Source organism: Anser anser (genome assembly GCF_964211835.1).
Source record: "Anser anser genome assembly, chromosome: 1".
NCBI lineage: Eukaryota > Metazoa > Chordata > Aves > Anseriformes > Anatidae > Anser > Anser anser.
In genome coordinates, this window is record NC_139720.1 from 83,376,618 (window position 1) to 83,400,542 (window position 23,925).

At 35.4% G+C, this 23,925-nt stretch overlaps 1 protein-coding gene across 2 annotated transcripts in view; it reads right to left on the reverse strand.

Moving 5' to 3' along the window:
- The window catches only part of ROBO1 (roundabout guidance receptor 1), a 697,351-nt gene that overhangs the window by 618,482 nt on the left and 54,944 nt on the right, over positions 1 to 23,925 (reverse strand). For both annotated transcript variants that reach the window (XM_083820574.1, XM_083820573.1), the window contains exon 2: positions 22,286 to 22,426. In XM_083820574.1, the coding sequence (XP_083676700.1) occupies positions 22,286 to 22,373 (88 nt within the window). In that variant the 5' untranslated portion in view covers positions 22,374 to 22,426. The remainder of the gene's footprint in view (positions 1 to 22,285; positions 22,427 to 23,925) is intronic.

Consider the following 23,925-nt stretch of genomic DNA (forward strand, 5'->3'; position numbering starts at 1 on the left):
TTTATCTCAATCCATGAGTTTTTACCCTTTTGATGTTTTGTTTTTTTTGATTTTCTCCGATACCCACTGTGTGTGGGAGGAGGATGAGCGAAGGGCTGCATGGTGCTTAGCTGCCTGCCGGGTTAAACCACAACAGTAAGAGCACACCCAATGCAGATATGGTGTGCAAACACTCATATGAAGACCCAGCTTTCTTCTCTGTTCATAAACTATCACACGGAATGAAACTAGTAGCAACATCAGTATACATTAAACATAGCTATTTATAATCTGAAATAATTATTTGAAAATTAACTCTAAAAAAGACATTAAAATGACTACAATAAAATTCCTAACACAATGTACAAGCATCTGACAAATGGCAGAAAAGCCATAAACTTCCTTTCACACATTCACAGACACAGCTTGGATCTTATGAGTACATATATTCATCTTCCACTTGAAATCTCCTTTTAAATCCTGGAATTAAAAGAAAAAGATGAAAGACCTTATCCATCTGCCTTTCTCCACCCTGCATGTTAGAGTGGCCACAGTAGGTAAACTGAAATAAGTAGTTTTTCTCCCAATTAATTTCACAGCGTGAATATAGGAAAAGGAGACATGGGAATGGAGTAGCAAGTCTGCATTTTCTTGATTTAATTAATGAAAAAATAACATGGATTGAGATAACTTGGTACTTTACAATATGAGTGGCATCAAAACATATTGTACGTCTTCTTTCATTAAAAAAATAGGATTAATCACCAGCAAGGTATTGTTATTTTTTTTGTAAATTATACCCCCACTTTGGAAAGACTGATCATATTTTGATAGCCATGTTTATGTCTAAACATTAAAAAAAAAATCAGTAAAGTTACTCAATCAATTCTTTTTACTACTGTAAATACTACAGAATTTCTGACAGTACAGATGGACCTACATTATCTTGTTGGTAAACAAATTAGTCACAATCCATTAGGAAGGAAGGAGGCAGGCCCTTTAGCATCGTGCATGGTGGTAAAATGGGGTAAAAGAAACTGAAACAAGAGTTTTGGAATAAGTACAAAGGAAAACATTTTCCCCGTGAAGTTTACCCAAAGAATTTGAGCAAACTCAGCCCTTGGAAGTTTCCAAGAACTGACTGGACACAGACATGACCTAGTAGCTGACCCTGGTTTGAGCAGAAGTGAACACCCAAAGCCGTTCCAACCTGAGCTGTTTTGCAATCCTGCCAAAGTCTGCACTGTCTACAAGCTAGTCTATCAGGCTCCCACCTGTAGCATAATGGTTGCCAGTGGAAATGGAATCTCACATTCAGTCAGGCTCTTCATTGCAGACACCACTGCTCCAGCAGTGGACTTCACATGCATATTATATACAAAGACAGGCACTTGTACTGGATTCATATTTTACTCATTTTCTGACCCATAAGTCTTCCTTATTTCTGTTCCTTCAGAAATATTCTCCAAACCCTCAAAGGGTTATTTATTTATTATTTTGGAAAGATGAAAAGGTTTGCATGTTTATGAATTTGCAGCACTTCCTTACTATTGCTGCCTTTCAGAATACTAACCTAGCATAAAATTGTTTTAGTTCCAATATAATCCATCCTCAAAATTCTAGAAAACATCTATGGTCTTTTATAGTAGTGAACCTTTTGGTGATCTGAAGAGAGACAATCACTCACTATTCAGAGTAACAATCTTGTGCATCTCGGACTAGTGTACTGGATCAACTCATTTCATATTATTTCAGACCTCAGGAGACCTGTATTAAGAAATGATGTACTCTTTTCCCTGAGCTCTCTGTCAGAATTGATTTTTATATGGTTCAAACCAGGAATGTTTAATATAGTTAATGAGTTCTATTTTACAACTATGCCTTACATTCAATTTTTTGAACTACAACCTAATCCAAGTAAAAAGCTGCTCAAAGAATAGAAAATGTATAACCACCAAAAACAGAATACAAAAGTAGCATTACTGCACATAATCCATAAATTAAAAATAAATAAAACAAAGCACTGAAATTGTTCTTTTGAACAGATAATACAAAAACGTAGCACTTTAAACAATGATGGATATGGCATTTCACATAACTTGGAACTATCTTCCAATCAACATCTATTCTCTAAACAGAAAACTGTCTGCATATATTGTTTCATTACCACTATAAATGTGAGGTAACAGACATACTAGGTATTTTCGTGGTACTATGTTTGTGTGCAGAGACCACTTTTTCTCCCAGGTTTCCAATGATTCTTGATAAATGGCTTGCGAAATGTGTGAAGAAAAGTAACCGTAGATCGGTATTATAAAAATCGGTTTCAAGTTAGAATAAATCCCCTAAAATTCATAATTTTCAAGAAAAAGGAAACAATCCTTATCTTGTAGATAGACAATAATGTAGACAGCATATAACGTAGATAGCATTCACATTAGAAGTATCTTAACATGTATTTTCCTGCAAGGCAGGTAACTACCAGACTGTTGTCCATCTTCATACAGAACTTTTTTTTTTTGAAGTTGTACTATACAGTCACCACAATGCCATTTGAAAAATAAAATAAAACTGAAGTATTGTGAACTGACTTTCTTACTATCAATCAATTTTCCTATTTGCCCTAAGTAACAATCCTTTGATTTTGGGATGCGCTTCTCTATGCCAAACCCTGGTGCAAAATTCATGGGTCTTCTTTCACAGGGCATAGATGTATAGTAATATCCATTGCTTCCCCTTGAGTTTGCCTTATGGTACAGCTGTGTGGGTTCAAAAGAAAACACTAACCCTTAATTATTTATCAGATTAAAAAAAAAAAAAAGGAAACCCCACAAACGTTTATAGTCCTAATCACTGCAATCTGCAATAACATACACAACAGATCACTTATTCTGAATTCAAATAAATTCAGGTAAACTTAAATTAAGTAATTAAAATTAATTAAGTAATTAAAAAAAAAGTAATTAAAATTAAATTAAGTAATAAAATTGTTTCCTGAGGAATCCATTTAAAAGTAGTTTATATGTGACCATCTAGGTTTTCTGGCACACTTGTCTGAATGTACAGTAGTTGCCTGAGTTACTGAAGTGTCTTGATGTGGAAACATTAAAAAGATGGTGACTTTAGAAACTTGTGAGAAAAATTCAATGGTTGACGTTTGAATTGTACTGCATGAGCTAAAAAGTCTCCCTGAGTGGCACGCTGGAGGTTAATTCACATCACCAGACATGTCACCACTCAGAGCTGAATCCTTTAGTTAATGTTCTTTTTACTTCTTTTTTTCTCTTATAAAGTAAACATATTATTCCTAGGGCTCCATCTCTCTTTTTCCTTTTCTATTGCCTTTGGGCTACAGCTCCAGTTCTCATATTGGAACTGTTCACTGGCCTCTACATTTTCTCTTTGACAGCTACTGAGCACGTGCCATAAATACTGCTATAAGGATACAAGCTCTAAGACTTACATTAATTATTGTCTCCTCTACTTTGTTGCATTTCTTTAGTTAATTTCACAAATATATTTAGTAAACACCTTTCAGCTACTTATGTAGCTGTTTCTCCTTTCCCCTTACTATCCATCCCCATAATACATTTATTTTGTACTCTCTTTGTTCCTACGAAGTTCAGAGAGAAGGGATCCACAGTACAAGTAGTTTGCTGTTCCTTTCAATGGAGGCTAAATGGAAGACTTAGACACAGCTCTTTTACAGAACAGGACACACAAACAAGCTCTGCTCTTCAAAATCTACTCAACTGGTCACAAAAAAAAAATATTACTTGATGGGCTTTCTGCAGCTAACTTTCAGTCTTGTGCAGTTCCATTAATAACACATCAGCAGAAGCAACATTCAGTACCCAAAAGCAAACCTCAAAAAAAAAAAGTCTTTGTAGAAAAACAGAAATTGAGTGACGATGAAAGATGAAAGGTTGTCTGTACTGAAAACCACCCATCTCCTTCTTTTCATTATCAGCATATTAACCGGGATGTTAACTGATTCAAATGAGAGTTTGAAATTTGATGACTCAATTCTGCTATATAATTTTCAGAAATTAGTAACCAATACAGCATTTCATATCCTTAGGTATAGATATGCACTGCTACAGCAAACAACTTCACTGAATTACAGCCCTAACATGGAGATTATATTAGCACCATGCTGGGGCACTAACTCCCATATGTGCAAATTAAAGGGGTTTTTATTAAAAGAGAAAGAAAATCATTCATGCTGAAGTTTGTGTAATAAACAGTATCAAAGGCAGAACAATAATAATATGTATATTTTTACTGTGCCTGCAATGTTGAGTGACATCTATGATTCACAAAGTATGTAAAAATGCAGGAGCAATAAAACACTAACATCAACACGTTGAGTCATTAATCAGAAGATCGATTTATGAGTAGCAATTGTAAAGGATTGTAACCTCCATTGATCCCACAGTCATTCCAGGGATATATCCCTGCATATTTTTACACTCCAAAGGGCACCAAATATATATTTTTTAAACAAGAACAGAAATTTGATTTCTAAATTCCAGTTCGTTTCAGTGAGCTATACTTGGTTTTGCAAAATATTGCAGGCCTTTGATAATCCATGTGAGAAAACACAAGTAATTTTGAGAAGATTTAAACGTTTTCATGTCTGGTTGAAAATGTAAGAGGAAAATTAAAAAAGAAACCAAGGTATTAAGAAATGAAACAATATTTTGGAGTAAAATACCTGTATGTATAATTATGCAAATACTATTTGTATGTTCCACAGAGAATTGGGGTATGCTTGTAAAGTTGGAATATGAAGGTTTACGTTCATGCCTATGAAATTCTTAGACTGACATTTGATTTTCAAGCAGCATTCAAGCTGAGAAAGAATACAAAAGAAGTACTGGAACTTAAATTTAAATTTAGTTTAATTAAACAGTTTTACATTAGTCATGTTGCTTCTAATTATTACAAAACCCATTTTTTTCCATACCTTTTTTAAAACTCTTCTATGGAGCAACAGGTGTACTCAATGCCTATTTCTATCTATATAGTTTTTTTTGTTGTTTAATTTCTATTTATTTTTTACAACTTTAAACCACCAATGTGATTAAACAAAATAGAGCACAAAGCAAAATTTAAAGTGTCATTTGAAATTGAAAAATTTGGATTCTTTTCTAACTTCCATAAAGAAAATTCCCAGAAAGTTATTAAACTTGATGAATTTGCAAATACAAGAGCAAAGGTAGATTCTTACCCCTGCAGTGCTCTAATCCTCCACCAAAGCTCTAAAAAAGCTTGGAAAAAGCTCTGTATCTCACACACACCATGTTCAAATTAAGTTCCTTACACCAGCTTTTGAGAAAAGCTGTCATACTTCGCCATTCAATCTGTTTTTCCAAACCCCCTCTGCACATTTTTAGTAAGAAAGGTACAACTGGTTGTGGGGCTGCCTTGTAAAATAATCCTGTTACTGTAACACCACAAATCATTATGCTGGCATAACTGAAGTTCATATAGAAACAAACAGATAAGTTAAAAAACCAATGCTGTTTTGAAAACCATGCATGGAACCATATCCTCAAGAAGAGATGCATTGTTTTGGTACAAGCACTCAAAATAATGTAAACTTAACCCGAAAAAGATTGAGTTTTCTTATACATTTGTTATCACTTAGCATTTTATTATCACAGGATTCTATAAAAGTGCCGAGCAACTTAAAACAGATGTGGATTTCAACTTCCTATCTAAATTAAAATGTATTTGCTAGTGTTATACAAAACTAGGATATTATACACTACTTATTTTTCATTTAAAGAAGAAACTAGAACATGAAACTCAACATTTGGGAAAAGATAGGCTAACAGTTCTATGTAAAAAGCTCATTTTTTTCCCATTCTTTTCTTTTGTATATGTAATAGTGTAAAGTTAAGGTAGAACACCTCTTTCAGTGCATAGGCTGAACAAACACTGGTCACAATATCTATCTGCAATATTTCATTTTGTTGTCATCTTTAAGACTGTGAACCAATGCTTCATAATTATTAAAAAACATTGCTGTAACTAATTTCCTGTAGTAATTCCTATTTTGTTCCCCCTTAAACTACATCCTTAAGCATTTCTTATTTTTATTTTTTTAATTCCAAGAAGTGGAGAAAAGTAGTCACAAAGAGTAGTACCCTGAAATTTAATCACCTCTCTCTACATACACACTCTGTGACAAAAATAGAATTGTCCTCGAGGCCTGACAGCTGAAGAAGCTGAGGCATCTGAGGAGTATAAAAAAAGAAATTGCTTTATGCATACTAGAGCAAGTGATGCAAAGGCTGCTTTACAACATTGGTACTACTTTGTACATAGCATACATGTTCCTGTCTCAACAGAAAGTGAGAATGTGGTTATTAGCTTGGAGAGTGTAGCTGGATTATTTGCCAAGAAGGCTCTTCAGATCTTCTCTAGATGAGATAAAAGGACTTGATATACTTGATCTCATATCAGACACTCACCAGGTATCTATACTGGTTCCTTCTTCAGTCAATGCAGAGACACATGTAGTCAAGGAATAATTCAGCCCACTTTAACCTTGGCTGCAGAGGGGCCCACCTCAGGTGTCTCCATTTAACATTCAAGCTGGAATGCACTCAGACCTTTGTAACTACTCCCTAATTTATTTCCTCAGGCTTTACTTGGTTGAGCTTTTATGCTTCCTGAGATTGATTAGCTTACAGGCAATGTGCCTGCAGTTAAAACTCTTAGCATAAATCTTTTTCCCCTTCTGAGACCAGAGATGCTTTGGCCCAGCTGCTGACGCTTGTGACTCATGCTTCAAGACTTCCAGCAGGCTCCTTCCACAGTCCTTTCCAAGAGCATGCTGAAGACTTTGCAAATGGTTTCAAAATTCCTCATTTCTGACAGCACAATGTCCAAACAATGTAATGAAATATATCACATTTCCACAGCCTCAATTACTAATGAATCCCAAATACTTCCCCCCATTCTGCATTACAGCTTACAAGCCTTCTGCATAATTTGGACTTGCTGCCACAATAGGTTGGGAAAAATACCTTTCCTGTAACATATGATCATTAGGCCGCTCATCAGCTTGACAATGGGAAAGGCCTCATATTTAAACTCTGATGAAGACTTCCATGCCACATCTAAATTAGTGGACCTAGCAATATTTCCTCAGTCTGATCTTTACTTCAGGCAAGTACCAAGGACCTTTATCCCAGCCTTTAGTTCTCCTGGAAAGAAAACAGGAATGCGTGGGCTACAAGAGAGCCACAGTACTCTTTGCCTTGATCCTTGATTTGGATAATTACATGACGAACACGTGCAAGATAAACAACAGCGTATCCACTATTTAGTCTAGAGGCAGCCCAGTTGTCAAAAGAGAAGTAGCAGATGCTAAGGATGGGATTTTACCTGTTCAAAGGTAAATCCAAACTCTTTCTTTAGTGAAGGGAGACAACATACAACTACAGAGGGCAACCCCAAAATGCATCTAGCACACATCTGCTACACTCTGAACTGCCCCTCCTTATGGGGTTGTTAGAACCCCGGCGATCCACTCAGCTGCAAGCATTTTGAGTCAGATTCTGCATTGGTGAAACTAGTTGGATGGATGAAGAACACAGCACCAAAACAGAGATGAAAAAATTCTGCCCGTTTGACAGGAGTTTGATGGGGCTGGACAGTAGGCTGGAGACTTTCACTGAGGGAGAGAATACAGCAATAGGAAGTGCATATAAAGAAAACCATGATTTCCTGTTTTGAGAAGTTATTTGTAAATATTTTTTCTTCTGTTTGCAAATATTTGTGTACTTCAGTTTTGTTTTTTTTTTGTTTTGTTTTGTTTTAAATGAAAGTTACAGTGCTGTTAGGCTGCCATTTCTGAACAATTACATTCAGAGTTCTGCATACAGTAATACTGAAACTTAATTGTGGGTACACCTATTGATTTCTCCCTCCAAATCCTGTAAACAGAAAGTTTAGGCCTATGAATCAGTAGATATGTTAGGAAAAAAAAATGTGATACAGAACGTAAGGTATTATTTCTAACACTATAATAGTGGTAAGGAGTGTGGGCCTACCATTCAAAACACCTAGAGTTTCCACAAATTTGGTTCATATAAGATCAGACACAGCAGGTTTCATTTTTTAAAGAATATTTCACACCTTAATAATATTCTGTGATGAAACGAGGTGTGAACTACTAATGGCTACCTGCCAGCAGTTTGAAGCTTCTTGTGCAGCAGCACTTAGGAAACCTGTGGCAGCTGTATGGATGGATTCCGGTTCTCTGTACGTGCATAGGAAACATGACAGGCAACATAAAAACAGTAGTTCTTAATGAGAGTACCCTGGCTGCAGCCTGGAAGCACTATGCATTCAGACACAGATATTATAGAAAATGAAATTGTTCCACAAACAATAAGTCTAAAACAGCACGAGCCCCTATTCTCTTACATTCTCCCATTTGATCCTTCTACGTATTTGTGAAACCCCCTCTGAAATCCTTTCACCAGTGATTTCCTTTCTCCTCCAGTCCCCCATGCCCTTCTGCATGTCTTTTCCTTTCTTCCTTCCTCCTCTATACTACAAGCCCTCTAGTTACATCTACTCAAACCCCAACATGTACACATCCTGAGCTACACCATGTGCTGATGGCTAGGGGTACTAATCTGGGTCTCTCTCTCTCTATGCAGCTGCTAATTCCCATATGTATTTTATATCTCCCTGGATTCTCTTTCTCTGTTCCATCACAAAAAAAAAATTGTTAATGGATTCCAAGACTACTGGAGGAAGGAGAGTAATTAAAAAAAACAAGAGTGGTCGAATTTATTAATGCTCAGACATACCATACTATGAGATAAGCTAAACCAAGTTAAAAAGATGACAACACTATATGTGCAGAAAGATTTCTAGCATACTTACAGAACATTATTGTACACGATAGGGTATCTGCAAAAGGAATTTTAACAATGTGGACAGCATGAAATGATATCATACAAAACAGGGTAATCTAAGATAAATAGTCTGAGTGCAAGCATTATCAACTGCAACAAAAAATATTCATTCACTTAACTGAAATACTGGTGATGAATTCTTCACAACCTAAACATTTAATTTTGTGACTAATTTTCTTTCATTATAATCCATTCTATGGCATTTCCTTGGCCAGCCCTCTTCCTGTTCTTCATCATTAGGAACTACGCAGCCTCAGAATAGAAGTAGGCAGTCCAGGAGTGATTCCTAACTCCTGGGGCTGAGGAAACTATTGAAGAGCATCCAGTTGGTACCAAGAGTAATCTCAATATGAAAGTCAACACAGCAACTCCTTCCCTGCACTTTACTTTTTAGTCTGAAGGGGGCAGAGATATGGATCTATTTAAACAATTCAACACAGAAAAGCACAAATAGGATATCAGTCTCTGAAGGCACTGAAGGATGAGACCTGGACTTCCCACATTTATTTCCAGGCTCTTACTGCTGCTGGTCCTACAGTAGCAGCCATTCTGCACCAATCCCTCTGTTATGTTCGTCTTCCTTTCCTTGTCCCACTCTTTTTTCCCATCATGTCAAATTCCACAGCAAAATCTCTGTTTTCCTAATTCATTAATAAAACACCTTCTGATACTTTTCCCACACCTTTTTTGTTGAACTGGCTCTTCCGTTCAGCAGCTCTCTCTTGGGAATTTATTTTGTATCACCTTAAGAGAATGAAGGACTGGGTAATCTTCCTGATCTCTCTCCAAAGTCCAGTTCCTATTCTTCATAAGCAATGATCACAGAGAAATTCTTGCTCATCATTTCCAGTTTAAGAACTTTGAAAGAATTTCTCACAAATTCCAATGTGTCAAAACCAGTATCAGCTGCTGATCTGAAATTTCAGGGCCTTATACAACTTATAAATTTGAGTTAAGTTTTCAAAGAGCTGTCAGTAAGATGTCAAGCAAGTCTCACTGCTGAATTTCAAATTCCTGCACCAAGATGTTAACTATGTACTAACAAGTGGAAAAAAAAAAGAAGTTGTTTTATCTGATCTTTCCTTTACCTATCTATCTATATATCAGAACCATTTCCCTTACATTAAACAAACACAGGAATTTGTATTCCTTGGAAGCAGAGAAAATTTCAGTCCAAAATAATTAAGCTAGTCAGAAGAAAGTTCCCATTATTAGGACCTATAAATCATATAGCCATGTTCATTGCTTTATCATTACTAAAACCCGAAATAAACTTTCCAAATGACTGAGAACTTTGCTGTATATTTGTAACTGAACAGGAAATAAAAAAATAATTCCAGAAGTATAAAAGCTTCACGCTACTCCTACATATTCAACTTCTTTACATAAACAGGCTAAAATCTCTCCGTAGTCAAAATAAAAATAAAAAAAAAAAACACACAAATATCCATGAGGTAGGAGCAATTCTGCAGAGAAATGGTATTATTTCACAACCAGAAAATGAAAAACGATGAACCAAGTACAACAGAATATCTGCTGATGTACCTCTATGAGACTGAATAAAGACACATACTAAAGATTAAAATAGGAAGTAAAATGAAGTTTTCACCAGAATCACTTAACTCTTTAATTTGACACAAGTCAATTCATAAGCAAGTTTTAACGGTGTCTGCAAGTGTCCCATGGCCGTTAAGTGGAATTTGTTAATTTGGCTCTGTAGCATTAAAATTTTGTTTATCCTTTGCTATGTACATGAATGCCTATGTCACCATCTATTACAATATGGATTTCATGCAATCAGCCTAGAATGAAACTGCAACAGTTTTACTCTAGAACTTCCTTTAGCTTCCAAAAATGTGGAAAATGCGCTTTCATCAATTTTAAACATATTACTGATGTTTCCATGTCTAATATATCTGCTTTTGGTGTTTTCTGAAAAGAGGATATACTAGTTTATTTTTAATAATCAAGATTCTGTCAGTTTTTCTGAAGGAGCAAAACAGACTGTTCTGCAAATGCTGACCAAGGGTTTTCTCTCAGTTCTTGCAAGGTGACTATAATGTAGATTGATTGGAATTTCTGCAGTAATAGAAAGGTTAAATATTTCCAATGAGAGCTCAAAGCCAACTTGACACTGACTGAATACTTTCATAAGGTATGACTGACCTCAAACCATCCTTTTTCTCATTGCACTTAATTCCTTTGAAATACTAGATGATTCAGACTTTCCTGCTACAACATGCACAACTATTTCTTCTAATGTTTCTGTTAAAAAGCCCTCCTTTGTATAGTCTTTCAAAAACCACAGTAGACCAAAAAAAAAAAGGATGGAATATTTCTGAAAAAAAAACATAAATTAGAGGCCTATTTCATTCACAAGCCATATTATAATTTTAAATGTGTCTACAATAGGATAAAACACTATCAAGTCCCACAAGAAAAGCAGTAGGAAATAAAGACCGCAGACAGTGAAAGAACTGTCAGTGTAAAGTCAAGGTCCCAGGCTTTAAATAAGCTAGCTCAGGTCCCACAAGTAATCTAGCCATGACAGCAGAGAGCTCAGTTCAGGTAAGCTGTGTGAATGTGGGAGGAGACAAACAAAGTTAACATTTTGGCCTCTCTATATAGTAAGCCCTTTCACAGACAGTGAAATTTTGAAAAAGATGTGTTTTAAAGGAATGGAAAAGAAACAAGGAAGGTAGACAGTAATCACTGTCTTCTTCATACACCTAAGTTTTCTGTATTTTGAGCGCTAAGTCAGGATAGTCTGCATTTTTTGAAAGTTTAGGACAGAACACCATGGGATTCAAGCACCACTTTTGATCTGTGTATCTGAGACTAATCCAAATTAGCTTGTTCATGGCATATGTTAAAACAAAGGTAAAGAATCTGTATTCCCTGCAACAGCTCCAGCCTAAACATAGAATCAGAAGCCCCCATGAGTGATACGTCAGAAGCAGGCCACCACGCTGACATTTAAGGATAGATACTATCTTCTCTGTGCAACGTTGACTGAAGTTAACCTAAAGCTTACCATAGAGCCAATCACAAGTATTTGGGATTATAAACAAATGAAAAAGTGAAAGACGAAAGTATGAGATGTTATAAACTGGTGATAAACACAAAAGAAATAGTAAAATATAGGAAAACTTGTATAAAGATTCATTATTTTCTAGTTCCCGTTTGTTTATCAGAGAACAGATTAAAGAGGCAACTGAACATAATCAAGCAATGACTTAGTTCTTATTTAACCACCTATACACTCTTGATGAACCCAAAATGTCCCAGGTCCTCAGTGGAAAATAGTATCATGAACATCTGCAGGCTTTAACCTCTGTTTGCACCAATTCTGAATTAACAGAATGCATAGTCCTGATCTGTAGCCAGACAAAATGCAGCTTATCAGCTACCATCTGCAAACAAACATGCACTTAGACATGTGGCAAAAGGAGATGATGGAAACCAACTGATCAAATTGGCCATGGGTGCCACGCTTTTCAAAACTGTGATGTTTATGTGTTACAGGCCAAATCAGCAAAGAAGCTTAAGTATACAGCAGATTTCAAGTATTAACTCTCAGAAATTTTACTGTAACGTATGATTAAAGAAGACATGATTAAACATTAATTTCAAAACACACAAGTCATCAACTTTATGCATGTGGTGCCATGTTTTTAGATGAAGGATACTAAATTAGTATGTTTTCTGAAATAGTACTGTACATGAACAAAATCTTTAATTTTACACCTAAACATTTAACTCTTAAGTGCCAGACGGACATACAGTGAACAGGAAATTGCTTAATCTTACTTAGTAGGGAGTGCTGTATGTAAATAAAATCTTGAAGGGCATAACTGCAAATAGAGAGAGAGAGGAAGATGACAAAAAGCAGCACATCCTTTTGTTGGGTACCATTAGCTGCCTTTTTATTTTCATATATTAAAAGCGTGACCTTGGAGGTCACATCAGCTGCATGTCAAAATGAAATAGGCATAAACCTCAGTCATTTATGATCTGGTTTAAAAAGCAAGTTCTAAACAATATCATTAAATTTTATCCTTAGGGAAATGTATGTGAGGATTTAAAAAAAAAAAAGAAAAAAGCCACCCAAAATGTAATTAAAGAAATGTCTAAACACAGGAACTTAACAGTAAATGACTAACCAGATGTGCTTCACAGCACTGTTAAAGGGTCTTTTATCTTCATGGTAGTCTGTAAGAATGCCCTAAGCAAAAATCATTTTTAAAGGATAGGTGGCTCTTTGTTTTCATACAACAGAGGAAGGTAGGTTGCCTGATCTAGTAGTAACATACAAAGAACATTTGACATGCTATTTTGACAACTAATGTACAATAATTAATGTATGAAAAATATTTATGCTGTTATTAACAATAATACACTTTTTAAAATAGCTGGAATAAAGAACACAGCAACTAATCATATACATATTGCCGTACTGATAACGTGATGATGTATATAGTATAAATACTTAAAGATGTTAGTGTCAATCTAACAGTTAAGGGTGAGAAATATCTTAAAATATGACTTGCTTGCTTTCACCGGTTGCACTATGATTTAAAATTCAGATTAAGCAGAAGGTAGTAATTTCCTGTGAATCTAGAGCAAAAATAAGGTGGATAAAGTGGCAGTCTCTGACAAAAGGATATATATATTTTTTTTTTCAATATGCAGATACAGGTGTATATAAACCACCCTTTGTCAAGGCAGAAATTGTGCAAATACATTTGACACTTATTAAAATATTTAATAAAGCATCCATAGACACCCTATTACACAGTGCTGAAAATAAATTAGCAAGTATAGATGTGCCTGCGGTAACCCCTTGAATAATGATAAGTGTAAAAACACCCTTGTAAATTGTTACATTCTTTCACTGATATGACTGAAATTAGTTTTATAATTGATGTTAAAGACATTAAGTTGCTTTGAAGGTCTAACAGATTCATCATCTAAATAAAAATTAAATTCAATAGAGACTCTATGTCATTTTGTGTTGTACATTTGTAACCAACGATTAATCTCAGGACAATTGATAAATCATGTAAAAATATTGTATCCTTGTTAGTTCTAATTTAGGTAGAACAAGTTCTGGTCAAAATTATGTTTCCATTATCTATAAATATATATATAGTGTTTGTGCCAGATTCTTCATTAACTGCACGAAACACAGTCTTTACAGTAGAATTCAAGCAAATGCGTTCTTAGATTATTATATGCAAACATCTGTACAGTAACCTTGCTACCAATTTTGGAGCGTCACAAGACTAAGAAACCGTGAGTTTGTAATGCCTATAAGAGATATTCAAGGCCTGACTGTCAGTCTTATAATTAATATATTTTATCTCTAAAACGTAGAGCTTCAAGTAAGACTATTTGTGAAGCAAACAATGAGTATTTACCAGCAGTTTTGCCAATAAAAGCATCAGAATCCAGTCTACAATTTCGTTGTTGTTATTATTTTTTTTTAAACAAAATCTCAAGCAGTGGCCAATCAAATCCATATCAAAAAGAAAAGATTCCCTACTCATTATATATATCAAAACTTTTGTTGTCAAGAGCTTGACTGTCATTGTGGACATATTTTCTTATTACTTATCTCCTAATTTTAGTGGATACCCTTCCCAAAACTTTGGTTTTGAGATCAGTTTTGGAAAATATTCCTTCACTATATTCAGAACAAGTAGACTATCTTTGTGCTTTGAGGATAATCACAGACAGGAATTTGGGGGATGGGGTGGGAAGGAGGAAATGCATCTGTGATTACATCCTCAAGAAGTAAGAGAAAAAGGGAAACAAAGCAAAGTGCCCCCTTCTTACATATACACAGAAGCTACTTAGAGAAGGGTCTACCTCCAGGCACAATAAGAGCAGGCTGTATCGTCTAACCTCTATCAGTCATAATCTAGAACAGTGCCACTTTCTATTAACAAAGCAATAGAGGAACTAAAATTACTTATATTGGTCTACGCAAGTCACTCAGTTTGCTCCAGTGCATTTTGATGACTTAATTAGGAAGACGGTGCAGCACATGTGCTCTTCTAGACAGGCTCAACACAAAGGCCACATCATAAAAGCAGAATAGGTACGTGTTCTACACCTAGATTAAAAATACGGATTTCTTCATTAAGTGCCTTGCAGACTACTGATTACTGTGCCTCTTCGTTTGTCTCCGTATATTCAGACGATTAAATAAAGCATCATGCTTTATTTCTTTCTTTCTAAAGGCTAATAAAGGAGCCACGAGTTGAAGTACAGCTGGCAATCTTTTTATTTATTAAGACCTCAGTGTACACAGTGACAATCTCTGGGAGGCAAGGCATGTGCTGGGATTTTTTTTTTCTCCCCTTCAACATTTGTCCTCTTTCAAGGCACAGCATTTCTAGTGATAGGAATTCCAAACCTTTGTCATACTGCCAAGAAAGGAGAGGAGGCAAACAAACAAACAAAAAAAAAAAGCATAAAAAACTTCAGGTGAAACCATAAAGCCAAGGAATGAGAAATAATTTGAGAACTTCGAACATGTGCTTATGTCAGTCACAGTCAAACAGATTGGTAACTGACAAAATTGTAAAAATCAGCTGGCGTATGTCAGATAGACTCAGAAGAATTTTAGTCACAATATTTAAAATTAAGAAAAAACTGCTATGTGTTTTTAGTTTTCTTGCTTCTATCAGCAGAGATGGATGACTAGGTAAATTACACATCATTACGGAGGTAGATTAACTGAAAACAGTGTAATGATTGCCATACAACAGTATATACAGCTGCCATTTTATAACAAGAAATGATTATCTCTTGTGTTTTTAAGTAATCCATTTTGTACCATAATAACAGAAATTATACACAGTGATATCGTTCCTGATATCATTTCATGGAAACACCATGTTTCCTTGATAACGTATACATTATAGCATAACAATGTGATCTAGCATTAATTTATCAGTGTTGGGATATAAATACATTTTTCAAATATTTTGCAAGGATGACGTATTAACCTGCACCTCACAGAAAAATGAATACTCCATGATGCAAAATGTCCCTTGAGTAAGGAGTTATCAGCTGATACCTGTATGTAGTTATGCACGCTTACAAATGTGTATACACATGCATAAACATACATGGTCAAATTAGATGACTTCAGCTGGTACTGCTTCCTCTCCACAAAAGGTTGCAGTACAGTCTGTGCTAGGAATGTACAAAACAAACCTGGAGTTTACAAGAGCACAGATACCATTTTTTTCCTCTGTTTTGTTTTTTATTTTGTCTATTTTATTAAATACTTTTACTGTAAGGTTTATCTTTCAAAGGGATAACCAAAAGGTGTGCAGGTTTGCAGGCTTTTCTTGTTTTGAGGGTTTTATCTTTTATCTTTTTTTTTTTTTAATGTCTGTGTTGGTTGGAAGGTGGTGAGGTATTTGTTTCAAACCTGGTTTGAAGAATATTTTGTCTGCTTCACGTTGATTGGGCGCAGATGACAGAAACACATCTTTCCACATGTTTCTTGACCTCTGCAAGGCCTAAACTGCCTGACTACTCTCTCTGAATTTGACCTTGAATACCACTGTCCACAAATTTTGAGGCACTTACTAATGAAAATGATACATTAAATCATCATCCCTTGCTATGCATCACTTCCAGATGCATTAATTAAAGTTATATTAAATTAGGATCACAAAAATGTAATTTATAGCCAAGACTGATGTATCATAAGGCTTTTGAACACAAAATTACTGCAGAACGTGCACCAATATAGGGCATTTCTTGCTGCTACATTTTGTCAACAGAACAGCCATGCCAAGAGTGGAACAGAAAAGTGGGACAGAGTCCAGAGGAGAGCCTCTAGAATGATCAGAGGGCTGAGACATACGAAAACCTGGGAGAGGCTAAGAAAATGGGTTCGTTTAGCACATAGAAGTCCAAGGGAGGAGTCTGTAATTAGACTTCAGCTACCTTACAGAAAGTTTCCCAAAAGCGAACGCCAGACTCTCCTTCAGACGTGAGCAGTGAAAGGACAAGAGGCAAGATCACAAAATACGAGAAGTTCCAGCTGGCTCTAAGGGCGGGGGGGGGGAAGTGTCCAAAAAAGGTTATGATATTTCCATCCCTGGAGATGTTCAGCACTCAGCTAGACAAGGCCTTGTGCAACCTGATTTAACTCTGAAGACAACATTGTTTTGAGGGGGAAAAAAAAAATCAGACTAAATGACCTCCAGATGTGCCTTGTAACCTAAATTTTTGCATGAGTGCCTACATATCAGAACTATACACTTTCATTTTTGTACATATGGCTTTAATCAAAAGTAGCTAAAAGTTAACTTCATTTTGGCTCAGATTCAACTCCAGAATAAGTGAAATTTATATGGAATTTGGGGACCTATATTTAAAAATTTAACCCTGTAAAATCATGTCCTTCCATATTTAGAATTAATATTCTCCAAGGAATTTAAGCCGTGCTCCTGAGAAGGCTCAGATTTACATATGTTGTGAGTTTTTTGGCATCTATCCTCTGCCTTATTTCCCCATTGACCTACAAACGAGGCTTTCCTGTTCAGGTACTCTGAAATGTTTATTGGCTCATCACAAAAGTATGAACAATCATTACTTTAAACCAATAGAAAAATATAACCAACAAAACTGCCATCTTTGTAAATATCAGCTCAGCTGCTGGATAACTTGCTCAGAATGGGTGAAATTTATGCTCAGGTATTTCCCAGCTGAAGGAATTTAAATCCACATGTCCTACTCTTTGAGAAAGTATCAAGGGAGTACTTTTAAGGTCACTCTTAATTTCCTTAGCTCAATGAGTCTTCACTGTTCCTTTGCAACTTCACAAACAGGGGCTTGCATGGAATCTGAATCCAATTCTTTTTGCCTCTGAGGCTATGTCAAAAGACAGGCAGTAAGTAAACTGTGGACTAGGTTGGTTCAAACTTTTCATATTTTAACATTACCCTCAGAAATATCTGCAAAATCATAAAGTTAGATACATTCTTCAAGTGAACTATTCAATGCCTTACTCAGATCACAGATTTATTTTGGATATTTGATTGAAAATTAATTCAGGCATGTTAAAAGCACAGGAGAATTTGTGTGTGTACACTACATTATAAAAGATGGTCATGATCTTTATTAAGCAACAAATGAAGATCTTTCAGTGCTAGGAACCATTTTTTTCAGGGCAACTTCAGAGGTTGAAGGGACACAAGAAAATCGAATTTCTTGTCAGAATGTATAAAACACTTAGAAACCTGGAGTACCATATTCAGATAAAATTTAGTAGTTTGACAAGCAGGTAACAAAGGGAACCTGCAAATCTGTAAGCTGTTTTCACTAGCCAGATCACAGATTCTTGAGGATTGAAAAGTTAAGTGATTTTGAAAAAAAAAAAAAAAAAAACACACCAAATAACTTCGTAGAAAAGGCAGACCTGAAGAGTGACTTACATTACTGGGTTATGATTAACTTGATGAAAGCTCTTAGATAAAAGCTTTAGATTCCAAAAATGACAGCTTACACCTCAGCATGGCTTTAAAGGTAGGCAAAAAGTGCCTACTCTGGTTAAAATTTAGAGGTAATGAAAAAAGAACATTTGCATTTCTGAAAGTTTCATTATGTTTAATAACTGTCTCCTGTTGAAAGAGGTAAACAAGCTAGGATAGTGAACATATTTTCTCCAATGTTGCATTAGCAAGCCAAGAAATGCTCAGGAATAGAAAATTTAAAATATTCTTGTTTACTTCAGGAGAGGTCAAATCCTGAGTTGGTTCTCTTCAGGACTTTGGTAGGCTTCTATGATTATCAGAGAATGTTTTTTGTTTTTTTTCATTTGTTTCAAAGTTTCACTAGTGAAACATTTCTCAAATTTACATTCTGTTGTGTATATTTTATATATATTACACTTTGTTGCTTATATGTATCTCCTAAAGGAGAACTATTTCCTGAAGAAAAGAAATACACTTCACATTTAAAAATCAAAACAGGTGTCCGAAAAAAATAATAAAAAAAACCACACTTCTTTTACTTGAAAATGATGAAAATGCCAGATTTCTAGTACATTAGTATTGCTCAAGTACTGGGAGACAGTATGTGTAGACCATGGAGGTACACAAGCTTCTACCAAAATCTCAAAAACCTGGGTTCAAAAGAAGTTCTCTCCTCATCCTCCTCTCTCTAAGATCTACAAGAATTCTGTTATAAAAATCTACCATTAAATCTACCAAGAGCATTCAAAATTTGTCATTACGTGGTTTTACAAGTCTTTTGTTGTCCAGGCATCTCTGTAAAGCTCAAGGACTAACTCGATACCACATATCTAGCCTCTGTTCCAGTTCAGATGGATGGCACTTCCACAGTACTCCCTGCTTGAAGTAAGGATCCCAAGCCCAGCCAGGTCCATGAGGAATGTTCCTACTGTTTTTGTTATCAGACCACGAATCTGAAAGCTTGTTCCCACCTTTACAAAAGAAAACTGGAAAAACAAAAAAAACCACAAGCATCCCAATTTAAATTATTAGTCTTTTTCTGCATGTGGGTTTTGTAGTTCTTCTGTTGTTCTTAAATATTTTTGACAATGTAGTAACTGCAAACTTTAAAACAATTCAATGATTTAACTGAAAACATAAAGCTCGATGCATGCATTTAGACAAAATATAGCATTAGTTAATGTCAAGTTTTCTTAGATCAGTGCACTTTAAAATCATCAAAATCAGCTATGAAGTTATCCAGCTTTTAAATATGCAAGGCAACTCAAAAGAAAACAAATCACATCTTTCCCAGACAATGTTCAACCCCTGATTAAATAAAGATATGCCAAGGCAGAGATACTTTATGCCTCAGGAGACGGCCATAGTGGAACTGAGAGTGTATTTTATATGTGAATTAGAGGTAAGATGTAATGACATGAGATGAAAGACTCAGCCGTGATTTTAATAAAGGGGGGAGACAGTACTTCCCTGTGGACCCCATATGCAAAAGAGTGCGACTCAACGAGAATACATGAAAAGATTCAGTAAAAAAATGCAATAAATGTTTCAAAGTTGTAAGACCACCATTAAAATTCATCACATTTTACTGAAGTCAAGAATTCCAGTTCTGAGGGTAAACTTTAACACTTTTCTGATGGTTTGTCACATGAAATTACAGCTATGTCATCAATAAGCTGGAACCATTTTTGATGTTTAGATTTGGAAGGTTTGAAACAATAAAATTTTTAAGGAGTTCTATAACGGGAAAAGTAACCTAAAAATTATTTCATTGAATCTGATGCTTTGAAAGCAAGTTTTCTTACTGAAACAAAAAATACTTAAATTAGTAGTACTAAGATCAGACACATTTTAGCTGTTTAGTGCTTTTAGTAATCCTCAGAAAAAGCTGTTATGTACTGTTATATTGAGATACAATAATATCCAATATATTGTTATTGAGATATAATATCTTGATATCTAAGAATATGAATATCAAATATTGAATATCGAAGACGTGATATCTAAGAATCCACCCCACCCCCACTGCAGGGGGGTTGGAACTAGATCATCTTTAAGGTCCCTTCCAACCCAAACCATTCTACAGTGATTCCATGAATACAGAAAAAATCTGAAGAAACATTATTATTTTTATTTTCTCCCCATTAAATATAGGGGAAACTTTCAGATTTTGCACAGTTCTCTTTCTGCGCATTAAAAAAAAATAGGAGAGACTTGCCTTTGTAAGAAAGTCATGAAAAGAACAAAATGAATGGGATGAACTGCTTGAAGGAAAAAAAAATCCTGCTTTATTTGATCTTTTGTGATAATCGCACTTCTGGCACCCTGCCAGCTAGTCTAAGCACACTGATGTCTGGCCAAGCAGAGTAATCTCTTGGTTCAAGTCTAGGGTCTGTGATGAAAATTACAAAGCAGGGACAAAATCAAAATGCCACCTGTGATTTTATTCTGAAACTAATTTGACGGAAAAAGTAATACAATGCCAACAGCCTTTTTAGTAGTGTCTACAAAACTATGACTAAATTGAAACCAATGAAAGCAGATAGAGGTAGCTATCATGCAAATACATTTGGATCTGCAGGCATTCTTTTTAAAAAGAGCAGTAGATGTCTGTCTGACAAGTAAATTGCTTTGAAATGATTTTTGAAGTCTAAGGTCAAACTTTTAAAATGATAATTTTAACTTACATCTTCCCTTATTCTGGAGTCTTTTTGCTTCTCCTATATAACGCATTTGAAACCAACAAAATCAGAAAGAAAAAAGGTACCATTTCATTTCCTTAATTTACCTTCCATGAGCCACCATTCATTATAGGTCAACAAACCCTTGAAGGAAAAACCTGTTCCTTTCTCTTTCTATTGAGTAGTCTATATTTGAACTAGCTGCCTACGGATATACGGAGAACTGTATATACAAAAAAATCTGTATGCACAGTGTATTCAAGTCAGAAATCCAGCCAATAAAGTTGTCTACATTATTCAAATCCAAAACAGGGGAAAAAAACCACCAAAAAATCATTGTGTCACGTTTTTTTCTTTTAATATGTCTACTGGGTCTTCCTACATTTTAATGAGTAAATACCCATTATTAGCAGCACTGAACATAACTTGAGTTTTTCCGTAATAAATATTGAAAATGATTCATGATGACTCAAAAGCTGTTTTTACCCGTTTATTCTAAAGAGGGAAAAAAATAAAATTGTTTCCTCCATTTCCTCCATTGCTTCAATTAAAAAAAAAAAACACTGCTCACTGCAGCAGAGTGATACTGGTTAGCTATCTATTTCACCACCTCCCCTTTCAAGCTGGACAGGCTGGACAGCATTTTGCTGATTTTGTACACACTTACTACACTTCTCTGCACGAAGAAGACTTGCCACATGTGGACAGAAGCACAGTTACCAATGTCTTGAATTCCACCAAAAACACTGTATTTCAGCTATTTCACATTTATAGTGGCCTGCTATTTTCCTCCTTCAGCAAAGATCTCTATAGATTTCCTATTCTCTTTGATCTTCAAGTCTGTTCTGCACTCTGTACTTCCTCCCCCTGCCAACAGTGCTAATCAAAGGAATGTTTTAATAGCCACCTTAATCTTCTCATATTTTGATTTTCAGGCCACTCCTTTTCTATATTGTCCTTTATAATCGAAACAAAAAAATTCACTGCAGCACAGACACTACAGCACTTATTAAATTATGTTTGCAATATACCGTTATGTACATAAATTTCTGAACTTATCCCCCCCCCACACACAGAAAGAAATCTTTTATGTATATACATGCACACATTCACAGTGACATCATAAAAATGTTTTGTAAAAATACGAACATTCATGTTTAAATAAAAAGGTACCTACCTGGAATAAGCTGACCCAGTAAGTGATGACATCTGGAAAGGCTGCATGCAGCTACTATGACCAAAAAAGGATAATGTTTCCATTTCATGATGTGTCCTTCCTTGCATTACACCAGCTCAGCAGTACTAACGTAAATGTTACCTGCAATAAGCAATGGAAATATGAACAGATGAATTAATGATAAATTTAAGTTACTTCCAAATATTTTTGCCCAGTATGATTTTGTCAGGTATGCTGGTTTCAGTACAGTCAACCACAAAAGCCAGATTTTCTAACAGTTAGGAAGCTATAAGCTACAACCAGAAATATATTAACTATCCTTGCAGAGCAGACAACCCCTAAAAGGATGCTTTAAAGCAGACACAAGGAGATCCAACATATATTTTGAAGTGCTGCATGTTCTTTGGTTATGATGCAAACCGAGTTATTAAAGAGATGGGATAATTCAGTGTAGTTATATGTAAACACTTGCCTAAACTTAAAAACATCCTACAATAGCATTCAGCTTTGTAAAAAAGCAGGGTTAAAACTTCGGACCAGTCCTCATCTTATGGCATGATGTTTTGGCTGAATGAGGATGAGGGATAATTTCACCCAGTAATGACTTCACGTGTTAAGGTATCTTTTGAGTGAGTTTGTGTTATTGAGGGCAGGTTTTTTCATTTGACTACCAGTAAAATTGAATCTTATGAAGAAAGAAAATCTTTTGAATCATAATGTAATTTTCACACTAATTTTTCTGACCACTACAACTGTAGATTGAGAAACATTCACAAATCTATCACTGCTTAAAAATAATTACTGCTCCTCCTATTCATTTTCTTGCACTTCAGCTATATTGGTGCTTAGGTCTTGTTTACAGTACACATATCTGTTCACAATGCCTTTCCTTTATGGGTTTCTGAAAAACTTAGTGTTCTTTAAACAATCATAGGCTTCTGAAAAACATCTTATGTTTTTAAAAAGACCTCTTTAAATATATGCAATCTTTAAACAAATACAACAGTTTCACTGCATTGTTTTGTTTCTTTGATTTTGACAAGGGCCTCAATGCAGTCATGCATTTCATTTTGTAATGTCCTATACATTGTGTAATATCTGGGGTTCACACCAAGTTCTGGTGATAAAAGAGATGATATTTCAAGTGTTTGTCAAGTTACATATCACTCACAACTGCCTGACCCTAACCAACAATTAGAGACTGCTGAACACAATTGTGATCAATAGGTAGGCTGTCTCATGCAGTTCTATTCCAATAATAAATGACAACATTGGACCTTGATAACATCACACCTGCACTTTTCATTTCTCTCTCCTTGTACTTGTTCCATCTGCAGTTGAGAGGTTTGGATCAGGATCAGCAGACAATCATAACAAGGTTGTGAGAGGGTGTTAAGAAGATGGACCCAGGCTTTTTTCATAGGTGCCCAGTGCCAGGGCAAGAGGCACAAACTGGAACGCAACAGGTTCTGTCTGAACATCAGGAAGCACTTCACTATGCAGGTGATGGAGCACTAGCAAGGACTGCCCAAAGATGCCGTGGAGTCTCCCTCCTTGGAGATATTTAAAAGCCATGGAGACATGTTGAAGCTGGAGCAGTGACAAAATTGCAGTGCTATCAGTCACTTGTTCAGTCTGCT